Raw genomic sequence first — 12,003 nt, forward strand, 5'->3', positions numbered from 1 at the left:
AAAATTTGGACTCCATTTTTGCATATTTCAGATAACTTTTTACTTCAATAAATCTAATGCATTTTTTTTTTTTTTGTACATGTGCAATGATTTTTCATTCATTATAGACTTGCTGATAAACTTGATTTGTTGCTTAACTTTTGGATATCAGTATTAGATGCCATATAGTATATTTCATGCACTATTCAGCAATTCATCTTGTGAACCAAGTTGTCAGTGAAAAGTAAACTTTGGGAAATTAAACTGAGATTGTCTTCAAAGGACTGTTCTTTGATATAAATAGACTTAATTGATGCTATAATTAATGAGAAAATGGCTGAATTGCCAGCCAAATTGGAAATGCTGCCAAAGCAAATTCAATTTATGATGAGGAGAAAATTTGAAAGCTGTCTGTGTATTACCCAAAAGTTATTTTTTTATGCCCATGGGTAATTTACATCTCTATGCTAATTTTCTGCACGTTTTTTACTGCCACTAGTTTCCTGTGTCCATAGCTCTAAAACACTGGTCATTCAATGCTGTAAGTGTAAATTATGTTAAAGTGGTCACTGCACCATTTCTTGCATATTACAAAAATATATGCTTTATACATAATCCCTCCTGGAAGTGTTATTTTAAAGGCAGGTGCCCAATTTCAGGCCTAATTAGCTGAAGTTTATGGAAATGTTGTTCCTAAAAAGAAGTTTTATAAACTGTTTCCTGATGGAGTTGCTTTTAACTGCACAATGCTTGGCAGCACTGATCAACAATGCTGTTTTCGGTTCAGTTTAGGTATTGTTTATGTGCATTTTGTACCTGAGTGAGTGATTAGTTTATAGTGTAGGTAGTTCCAACTTTTTTTTTTTTTTTTGTTTTTAATAACCGTGAAATTGTTTTTTTTTGGTGATGCTACGTAAGCTCATACACTTGCTTTCTTGCATCACATGCCTCTATTACTACTGCTACCTCAGGGAGATCACATGGGACAGCTAGTGCTAATAATGTGAAGGTGGAAAGCTGTCAGGAAAACTTTTCATTGGAAACCAAATTGGACATTCTAAAATGTCCAATTTGGTTTCCAATGAAATTAAGACACAGTACTGGATTCAGCTAGCACTAGATTTATACTACATTTAGTGGTTTTGAGCTATTTGAAAATTGATGGTATTACAAGATGTTAGTGTAAATAATGTAAATACAGTATATGGATGGATGGATGGATGGAAATTTTATATCAGCAGTGTGGTGCACTAGACAGAAGCACATAGTGGCATAGTGTTTGGGTAAGGTGCCACCTGTGGTTTTCCACATCTGTGCCATCAGTACTCTTGTGATGTATACAGAACTCTGTAAAAGCCAGAAAAAGTGTAGTGTGTTGTACTGTAGTGTCTGGCTTCTTAGCCACAGGGCTCCTAGTGGGACTCCACGTTGCCCACCACCACCACTGGGAGGTGAGCTAGACTTCCACAGTACTCTGGCTGCTCTCTGTCAGGGACAGCCTGAGCTTCCAGACGGAGAACAAAAAAAAAAATAAATAAAATAATAAAATACAAAAAAAAATAATAAAATATAAAAAATAAAAAAATACAAAAAAAATAAATAAATAAATAAAAAAAAAAGTGAGATTGAGTGGGGAAGTGGAATCAAAGTGGGAACAAGGAGGGGATGAGGAAGGAGAGCAAAGAGGTGAGGAGAAGTGGGAATCACCCCTGGCATTGGAAGCCCACTCATTGCCAAGGAAGAAGACAGTTTGCAGAACAATGGAGGTCTGCAAAGGAGAGTGCTATGTTGTCATTTTGCATCTGGCAAGCCAGATTTCAGCTGCACCCGACCAACCCAAAGGTATTCAGGTGCAAAAAAAAAGAAAGAAAGAAAGAAAAGTGCGAAGAGTTAGTGTCATCAGTTGGGTTGTCCTGGAATTGGTAATGTGTGCCTCAAGTGGGTAGAATGCCTTCTCTGGAATACATCTTGAGCGAATTCAGTGAGAGCTATATAAAAGTTTTCTTCCGTGAGAAAAAGGTGCTCAGAATTTCGGTGATTTTCTTGTATCTTTGTGAATAATCTTGTCCAGTAGTCGTCATACTGCAGACAGAGGTACATGACATGTTTCCAGTTTCCTTCATGGTCACAGACATAGAATGGGTTTTCTTCAATTCCAAGCATGGTTAATTTATGTCTAAATGGGCCATGCCCTGTAAGCAGGAAGGCGACTTGGAGACCTGGAGCAAACTAGGGAGGAGGAGGCTTTGGGTATGTCAGTGATACAGTTGGAATAAATATTTTGGTAACAGCACCTTTTGTTGTAGAATCCCAGTGATCTTGCCATATTTCACGCAGTTTGTCTGCCATCCTTCTCTTTTCGTGTTTTGGGTAATTTGCCATATCAAGCTGAATGCCAGCGACTGTGCAAAGGATCCCTTTTCTGAGTTTATGATGTAGTCTGCTCTTGATGACTTCAAGGTGGAGGGGCAAACAGCCAGCCAGGACCTGGAGAGCGGGGGACTTACTGTGCAACAAGCTCTTGTGATGGTTAAAAGCATAGAGCATTGGATAGAATCCAGTTTTCTGCGATTTCTGTCAAGGATAACTCTGTGACACCACACAGCTGCCCCATAACTATGGGAAGGAAGATAACTCTGTAGATGAGAGAGAGAGAGAGAGAGGGCCCTCTGTTCAAGCCCCCAGTCTGCCTGGCTGATGCGTGTTATCATGGCTGTGTACTTCCTTATCTTAGAGGCTACATACTGCAAGTGGGGAAAAAATGTTAGCTTTGTGTCTATCAAGATTCCGAGGTATCTAATCTCAGATTAGAGCCTGATTGGTCTGTTTGCGATCTTGATTGTTGGAGGTCTTGAAATCTGCAAGGTTCCATTCAACAGGATTGACTTGGTCTTTTCTCCGGAAATGGAAAGGTGATGTAAAGCAGCCCAGTCCTGTAGTTTTCTGATTGCATGGTTGGATCTGGATTCTAGCTGTGCCCTAGTCTCAGCATGGACTATCAAGATGAGGTCATCAGCAAATGCCATAGAGGAGGCTTGCTCGAGGTCCATCCCCAGGAACTCGTCCAGGACAATGGACCAGAAGAATGGTCTCAGGACAGAGCTCTGTGAAACTTGCCTGGTGAAGCACTGAAACTTTGTAGCAACAGTAATCTTTCTGTAGGTTAGGTATGATTTTATATAAGCTGGTTAGGGTGTTGATCTGACGGAGCCTACTAAGGATGCTGGGCCACCATATCCTATCGAAAGCTCCCTCGAAGTTATTGGTTATTGCCATAGAGTACTTGAAATCTGTGGTTGTAGCTGTAGAGATCAGGTGGTGAATTGCGTCTACTGTGCTGGTTCCTTGCTTGAATCCGAATTGGGTCATTGAAGCTAGGTTTGCAGCTATGTGTAATGGCTGTTGAGTCTATAAAGTAGCAGTCTTTCCAATAATTTAGCTAGCACAGGGAGGAGCACTATCGGACGGTACGATTTCGGGTTTTCTGGTGGTTTGTCTGGGCTTTTCAAGATTAATTTAAGGTGAGCATTCTTCCAGGTTGAAGGGAACTCGCCATACTCGAGGCACCTATTGAAGGTGGTGAGCAGCCGCAGAGGGTAGTACTCTGCAAATTTTTTAATGATATCTACCTCCAGTAGGTCATGGCCTTGGAGTCTTTCCTTCCTTAGTCTTGTGGAGGGCAGTTTGTAGTTCATCCATTGTGAATGGTTCTTCAACGTAGTCTGAGGAGTAGTCATTGTTCATGGTGACAATTTTGTTTGGGTCGAATGTCAGAGGGTCACTGTGATTGGGAAAGAGCATGTTTAAAAGATTCTCAACTGAGTCTTCCCAAGTCATGGTAGTAGTTCCATCAGGTTTTGTAGTTGCATTCAAAGTTTCCCCTCTGGGGAGCTTGTTCACGACAATGCGGTACACGAGTCCCCAGGGGTTATTATTTCCTGCAATAGTGACAAATTGTTTCTAGGAGGCTCTTTTGCTTTTTTGTATTGTCTCAGTATATGTATTTCTACAGATTCTATAAACTTCCCTGGCTGTATCCACTTCTGTCTGGGGTAGTGTGGCTCGAGCTCTTTGGAATTCCTTTCTGGAATGGGGGACAGGCTTTCTGAGATTATCCAGCTATGCGTTCCACCAAGGAGCTGCGTTCCTAAAGGACTTCCTTTTAGGGATGGATTCAGTGCATGGTGTTGCAATGCATTGTTCAGATGGATCCTGAGTGATAAGAGGAGTATCTTCAGATAGTTTTCTGTTGAGGGCTTCTTGAAAGAGAGTCCAGTTAGCTTTCTTCGTGCAAAAGTGAACAATATCCTGCTGCATAGGTGGAGCTCTGTCAACAGTCCGACTAAGGGAGAAGGTAATGGCTTGATGGTTGGACGTTGTCCAGGATTCCTGTACTTTCCATTTGGTAAATTTTGGTGCTATTGAAGCGGTGGCCAGAGAGTGATGTCTATTGTACTCTCCCAAAGTGTGGAGCTAAAGGTAGGGAGATTTCCAGGCCAAGTGAGTACCTGAAGGTTTACTGCTGTGATGAAATTTCCAAGGGCCTCGCCGTTACATGTCCCAGTCCGGTAAGGTGTGGTACTGTGCCAAAGTTGAGAACGGCAGTTAGCGTCCATAGCGACAAGAATTTTAGCGCCAGGGAGAGTATCCAGAGCTGTGTGAAGAAGATTTGTTACAATATCTATGTCGGCACCCAGTCTAGAATAGACCAAAAGCATGTACAGGGTTCCCAAGGCTGTGGAAAGTTCGGCACAGGCACTGATAGAAGTGCAGAGGGATGTTATCTTAGTAATGGTTATTTCAGTATTTTTGACTGCTATTGCAGCCCATGGAGTTTCTGTTGTGCACTGGATTATTCTCTAGTAGGAGAGGTATCCAATTATATTGCCATTATATGTATAAGGTTCCTGTATAAGAATTACGTCAATTTTTTTATTCTTGTGCTTTATTCTTGAGCTGGTCAACTACTGTTTTTGCACGTTGCGCGTTAATTTGAAGAAAATTAATCTCGGGGTATGTTCTGTTTGTGGGGGTGTCTATCCATAGTTAGTTCTATTTTGGTAAGTACTCTTGGCTTTGATATAGGTGATACAGGCTGGATCTTTGATGGAGTGGTTGTGTGGCAGCTTTTTGCTCTTACAATTTGCACAAATGGCAGATTGATCTTTGTTAGGGCATGTGCGGAATTCACAATGACCACAGGTTGACTGCCGTTGTTTACACGTATGCAACGTGTGTCCAAACTTTAGGCATTTGAAGCACTTCGGGACTGGGACATGTTCTTTAAACCGATGGCCACCCCAGCCCACAAAGACTTTCTTGTTGGGTAAAAATGTGCCAAGAGTCTGGAGATAATTTGACGATCCAGTTTACCATTGAATGTGAACTAGTTTTGGTACAGTACTTTGGAATAAGATGCTGGTCTATGTGCTCCTCATTCAGGTGGGGGTGGAGATTTTTATAGTATAATTCTTTTTTTTAGTTCTTTGGGATTGATTGTTTTATCAATGCCAAACAACATGATTGATGGTCCCTTACGTTTGTGCACTTCTGCTTTTAAACCGATTGAAGTGATGCTTGGGTTCTGCAAAATAGAAATTGCCTCCTCCCTGGTAGCTGTTTCTATGACAAGTCCGAGTAGGCATATCGATGTATCGTACAGACAGAAGCACATTTCATTTCATTTGAGTGAGCTTCCATCTCGGTTGCCACCCGGATTTTCATCCATATGCAACCAATTCTCATTTAATGTATCAGTCTCAACCTCAGTTGTAAAAAACCAGATATATAAAGACCAAATGGTCAACTCAAATCAAACAAACAATACTAATCGACCATTCAGCCTTGTGGTGGGGATGGGCAATCACACCACACACCACAAGTTACCGTCCCCACCACGAGGAGGTAGGTCACTACTACCATCCGGGCATCGCCCGGCAGCGACTATAAGCCAATTTAACAAATCTTAAAAAGGAACAAAAGAATTCATAATTTTCAAAAATATACTTCAAATTTACTTCAGTGAGAGCCAGTGTCCCAAAGACAGAAGCACAGTGGTCATGATCACAATCTTTCCACTATTAGCATTAATACAGGCATATGATGCAAGAAAACAAGCTTATATAGCATCAGCCAAAAGAAAAATCCTTCCTATTTCACCCATCGATTTGTCTAGTTCTTCCTTGAATTTATTTAAGCTATCAACTTCCAAAATGACAGATGGAAGTTTGTTCCAGCAATCAACTATCTGATGGCTAAAGGCAAATTTCCACACATCTGTGTGTGAGATTGTCTGGGTTTGAATTTGGTTAGTGACACGAGGAAGTTTTATGGGCATACCCTGGCAGAGTTAGTAGTCTTGACATGGGTAGTGTAGTTTTTATCCTGAATACCAGGCTTTTGCTGTCCTGCAAACAAACAGGCAAACAGACCAGAGAATACATGCAATTTACAGACATTGTACTCTAGAATCTTCACAGGTAGTGCATAACCACTATCTGTCTCACACCATGTGGAAAAGGTGTGGGTTTGGATCCCACCAACAACACAAACTTTTGTGGACGTTTCTCACACCATGGCTTGAGTTAATTGATCTGCAGTAAGGATAGCAAGGTTTTTTCCTCCTAGAAACTGGGTTTTCATCTGGCAAAAAGACCAATGAACACACACAATTTACGAACATAAGTACACACGAGTGGATGAGATTGTTCTCTGGTAATCCAAATATGAAATAGTTTTAAACAAAAAAAAAGAAATATTTAGTATACATATAAGGTTCCATAATTTTAAAGTAAGGTTTCTTGCATTTTATTGAACATTTACTTTATTTATGATATTTTTGCATATTTATGTATTTACAGTTTATATTTAAGGCTTTAAATATTTCTCCTGTATTTAATATTGCTATATAGAGAAATGGTGCCTTAAAATCAGCTAGAAACACTGGTCACACCAACCACTTAAAATTATTTGTGGTGTGTTTTATGACTGAATCTTCCCCACTTAACACATTTGCTGCCACTTAAATGTGAGATAACCTGTTCAACGTGCCATTCGGAATATTGAAAAAAAAAATCAACATTTCAACGTCCCCAGCATTCCGAAAATTCACGCATAATGGTTGAAAATGAAAAGTTTGGAATTCATTGCTAAAAGTGAATGCTTACTTTTATGTTGAGCTGTAAATCAGAACAAATCTTAAAATTTTATACAAAGTTTATTCATATACATAAACTAGCATCAATGAAAGCAAAGAACAAATAAAACTGTGTGCTAAGTCTATAAAAAGAAGCCAAGCATTATTGAAAAATGTTCAGTCAGTGTGCCAGTACAGTACAGTACAGTACAGTACAGTACAGCCACTCCCCGACTTACGTAAGGATTGCGTTCTACGGAACTCTACATAAGTCGGAATTTCCCTAAATGCTTATGCAGCACTGGTGACTTCGCTGCATATTTTTGTAATGTTTTGAAAACTAGCAAATTGCTTGAACCTATTGAACCACCCATTGTTTGCCACAAACTTGGCTTGGGGTTCACTGTACTTATCCTTAATTTCTTCATAAATACTTCTTGCTTTTGCTTGAATGGCCTTGGACTCAGGGTCACTTGCTCTGAATCTGATTTTCCATCCATATTATTAATAGCTTTTCCATCTTCAATATAGCACCTAAATGCTGTTTTGTGATCACTGTTGATCTTAAATGCTCTGATCCTTTTAACATGTTCATTTCATTTATAAGCGCACTGTCACTTAAAATAGTATTCACTGTTGAAGCAGCGAGACCTAATTCCATGCAGTAGATGACAAACTTTGTCCTGCTTCGTACTTTTTAATTAATCATCTTCATTTCTAAATCAATTTTGTTTTGTTTCATAGCACTTCCAGCATTTGCACTTTCCATTGGTCGCTTTCCCTTCACCAGTGTAATAAGTAAATAGGAATGAAGAGAAGATTTTTAAAATTTATTTGTTTTTTATGTGATTGAAGATTTCAGTGCAGGGGGAACTCATTTCACCATAATATTGTAACTTAAAAACCAACAGAATTCCACTTATTGGTATTATCGCAAATGCAATAAGATCGAGTTTACTACCCATTTATAATTGATTGTGCTAACAGAAAAGCCCAATAAAACCGGAAAGTGCAAATTGTTTTTATTGTTTTATGGTTGTGACCTCCAGAAATGTGTTTTAGAAAAATATAACAAAGGCGTTCAAAATTGATTCTTATAACGGAACATATGACAACGATGAAAGTGTAGTGCAATTTCCATTATAACAATGACCTTTTAGAGAGATAAATAACTTTAGTTATATAGCGAAAATTTCAACTTCTGAGGTCTTGGAATGAATTACCAAAAAAAAACAATGTGTTATTGGGTTCACAGTACAATATTTTCATGATACCTCCATTTATTCCTGCGGAATGCAAAATACATTTCCATGATTTTTTTAAGTTTGCGCCGGCCGGCAAAAACTTACATGAAGTCGAATCGTAAGTTGAGTATTATGTAAGCCTGGGAGTGCCTGTAGTTGTTAATTTCATGTGCCTTTATATTTACAACACTTGTTGATTGGTTGCTTAAGAATGACTTCTCATGTGCATTATGGCACAGAGCTTAGTTGCATTTTGAACACAGATATGCATTGTGGCACATCACTTCCATCACTATTTTGCTCATGTATGCATAAAGGCAGCGAGAATAACACAAATTCACTTGGTACTCTGTTTTTACAGCTCCAATTAAGAGCAGTATTAAATACTAGCCTAGTTAGTATCTATATTAAATACTAGCCTAGTTAAAATCTGTATTAAATACTAGCCTAGTTAAGATCCGTATTAAATACTAGCCTAGTTAAGCATTTTTTTTTTTTATAAGAAATTCTTTTAGTACGTAAAATTCTTAAATTACTTTCTTTACAAAATTAACATTAGCATTAGTTAAGGCATATGATGTAAGAAAGCAAGCTTATATAGCATCAGCCAAAAAAAAACACCTTCCCATTTTATCCATCTTGGTCACTTCAAATGTTTGTCTAGTTCAGCCTTAAATTTATTTAAGCTATCAACTTTCACAACAACAGATGGAAGTATGTTCCAGCAATCAACTACCTGCTGGCTAAAGGCAAACACATCTGTTCTACAACTGTCTTTCCTCAGTTTGAATCTATGCCCTCCTCAGATTCTTAATCTGAGCATGCGGAAGTATTGCACAGCAGTATCCCATAAAAATTTAGTTTCCCCCAAACATATAACTATTAAATATCTGTTTTTTAGTTCAGTACATTTCTAATCAATTTGTGGAGTATTTTATTACTAATAATTTTAATTTAATGAATTTTTGAATTTTCCAGAATTTAAGTTTTGATTCTTTAATGTCTTAAAGTACAGGTAGCCCTCATTTTGCGCTGGTCCGATTTGTGCAGATTTGCAATAGCACCGATCACTGACCACAATGGCATTTTTATTTATTTATTTTTGCAATTTCTTTATAAATTGAAAGTTTAAAATCGTCAGACAATTTATCGGCATCATACTGTGCTATGTATCATGCACTGTTCATGTGATTTAGGACAATCTGAGCCAATCAGTAATTAGCGCATCTGTACATCAGAGACGAGAAAGATTCCTGCCCTCAAAGTAGCCACTGGTGAATGCGGTGGTAAAGGTCAGTGCGGTGAAGCATTCAGTTGGTTGTTGTTTACGCTATTTACACGTGTTGGAAATTTATTACGCTAAAATTTTTTTATAATTGTGCTATTAATAAATTAAATAATAATAGTGATAGTCGTGTGCAGTTTTTGCCATCGTGTTATAAAGTTTTTAATTTAATAGAATAAAGAGATTCCATGTCTGGTAAAAGTGGTTAATTGATCCTAGTGCAATATTCAGAGGATAGAATCTGATGAAAGCTGCCCTAATGTGTGTGTAGGGCTATGAATATGCCTCCATCGACTATTACTGCAACTATGAATAATGCTAATAAAATAATCAATGCAAAGTGGTAGGTAAAATTTTTGGTGCCCGGAACCTAACCCTGTGATTTTCGATTGACTCCATTATATAAAGGGTTCCATTTGCGCCACTCACCCCAGGAACCTAACCCCGATGTAAATCGAGGCCTACCTGTACTTCGTTTTAAGCTTCCGAATAATGATTTTTGTTTAATCAGCTTCAGAATAATGATTTTTGTTTAATCTAAAAGAAAATGATCATTTTGCAGAATATCAAAAATTCGTACGTAAAGGAAGTACACAGCAGGACTTTGACATGGCTGTTGTTATGAAGGTAAATTTTTTTTTTTTTTTTAAAACTGTTGTAGATCAATATAGAATACAATTTTATCACATATGTAAAATGTGACCATAAAGTATTATTTCAGTAGAGAATATTTTTATTTGTATGCATCAGTGAATATTCCCTCCCTCACTTGCAAAGATTCATACTCAATGCAACAGTGCCACCAATGTTGAAAGCATTTTCAGAACTTCTTTTAAAATATCTTTAAAACATCTTCATATTCTCTTACACGCTTACATTTGTGGAAAATCTTTTTTCCTTTTGTTGAGGTTTTAAACTTAGGAAAAAGAAAGTTGTAAAGAGCCAGTATAGTGAATATGATCAAGCTGTGTGAAACTTTTTAACTGAAAATTAACTTTTCAGCAATTAAGTGTAATGCTAGCAAATCAGCCTGAAGGAACTAAATTTCATTCTTCAAACATTTGTATTGGTTTTGTGAGCTGTGGTATGCATGTCCACTCTGTGAAACATCTTCATTGCCTTCTTTAAATCTTTTAAATGATCTCTATACATAACTGCATCCCAAAATTTGGGATGTAGTTATGTATAGAGACTATACCATTCTGGCCCATATATATTGCTAATACACACTGAAGCATGTATCTCTGGGCAGCATTTCCAGTCATCCTGTTGAATGTTTGCACTTCCCTAACATGCTGCTATAGAAAACAGTCATCTAATAAATCCACAAGTCTTGGTAGTGTGTGTGTGTGTGACCAACCCACAAGTTTCAGTCAATATCTGTAAAATTAAAATCCCCCGTTATAAGAAATTCTGATGTTACTAGCCCACTGTATTTCTCTGTACAGCTGTTCATTGTACTCATCAGAGTCTTTAGGCCTATAACACACTCCTGCTCTCAGGTTTGTTTTCCCAGTGTTTGTCACACCAAACTGAGTCAACATTGCACTAGCCAGCCATGCCAACTGTATGTAATGCCTTAGATTTAATATGCTCCTTAAATAAGAGAATGGCTGCAACTCCCCTGCTGTACTGTCTTTACAGTACAGCAGGGGAGTTGCAGCTATTCTTTCTGTTTCTGTCCTTCCATAAAGTTTTTAAAAGACAGTTTCTGTCCTATCTGTAATGGAGTACGATAAAAGGGGGTCACGGTGAACATTTGCACGCTGCAAAGCTGTGCTTGATGCAGATGTAGTTAATGACAGCTTGTGATATGGTTTCTGCACATCAGTATGGCAGATCGTGTGAGGATGCTCTGGTCGACTTTATGACACATATTAATGTCTTTAATTCTATGTCTAAGTACGAAGTAGCGATTTATGTGGATTTTTAGGGGGCTTTTGACTCCCTTTGGTGGCAGTCTGCCCTTGAACAATTAAGAGTTGCTGACTTCCCCTTGCAACTATATACGTTGTTTAGAAATTATTTCACAAACATATGTGGTGGTAAAATCACAATATTATTATGTTAAAAAGCAGGTATTGTGAGGGTGTCCACAAGGATCAGTGTTGGGACCCCTTATTTGGAATATGGTATTGCACAATTGGTTAGTTCAATCTTTCCCAAACACAAAAATCATTGCTTTTGCAGATGACTTAACAATAATAATTACTGGTAGGTCAAGGTTTGATTTGGAGAATAAGGCTAATATGGTATTGAATAATTTGTACTTCTGGGCAAAAAATTACAAGCTTACTATAAGTCCTACTGAGACTTTTTAAAAATAGCATCATATTAGTTTTGGGCTTGTTAATTGATTA

General features: G+C 38.0%; 1 protein-coding gene across 1 annotated transcript in view; it reads left to right on the top strand.

Annotated features, from left to right (window-relative positions):
* The window catches only part of Orc4 (origin recognition complex subunit 4), a 181,814-nt gene that overhangs the window by 150,949 nt on the left and 18,862 nt on the right, over nucleotides 1-12,003 (top strand). Inside the window, exon 11 of the mRNA XM_090388705.1 lies at nucleotides 10,206-10,270. Within this exon, the coding sequence (XP_090244831.1) occupies nucleotides 10,206-10,270 (65 nt within the window). The remainder of the gene's footprint in view (nucleotides 1-10,205; nucleotides 10,271-12,003) is intronic.

The sequence above is a fragment of the Mastigoproctus giganteus genome, chromosome 14 (genome assembly GCF_048544385.1).
Source record: "Mastigoproctus giganteus isolate SK-2022 chromosome 14, ASM4854438v1, whole genome shotgun sequence".
NCBI lineage: Eukaryota > Metazoa > Arthropoda > Arachnida > Uropygi > Thelyphonidae > Mastigoproctus > Mastigoproctus giganteus.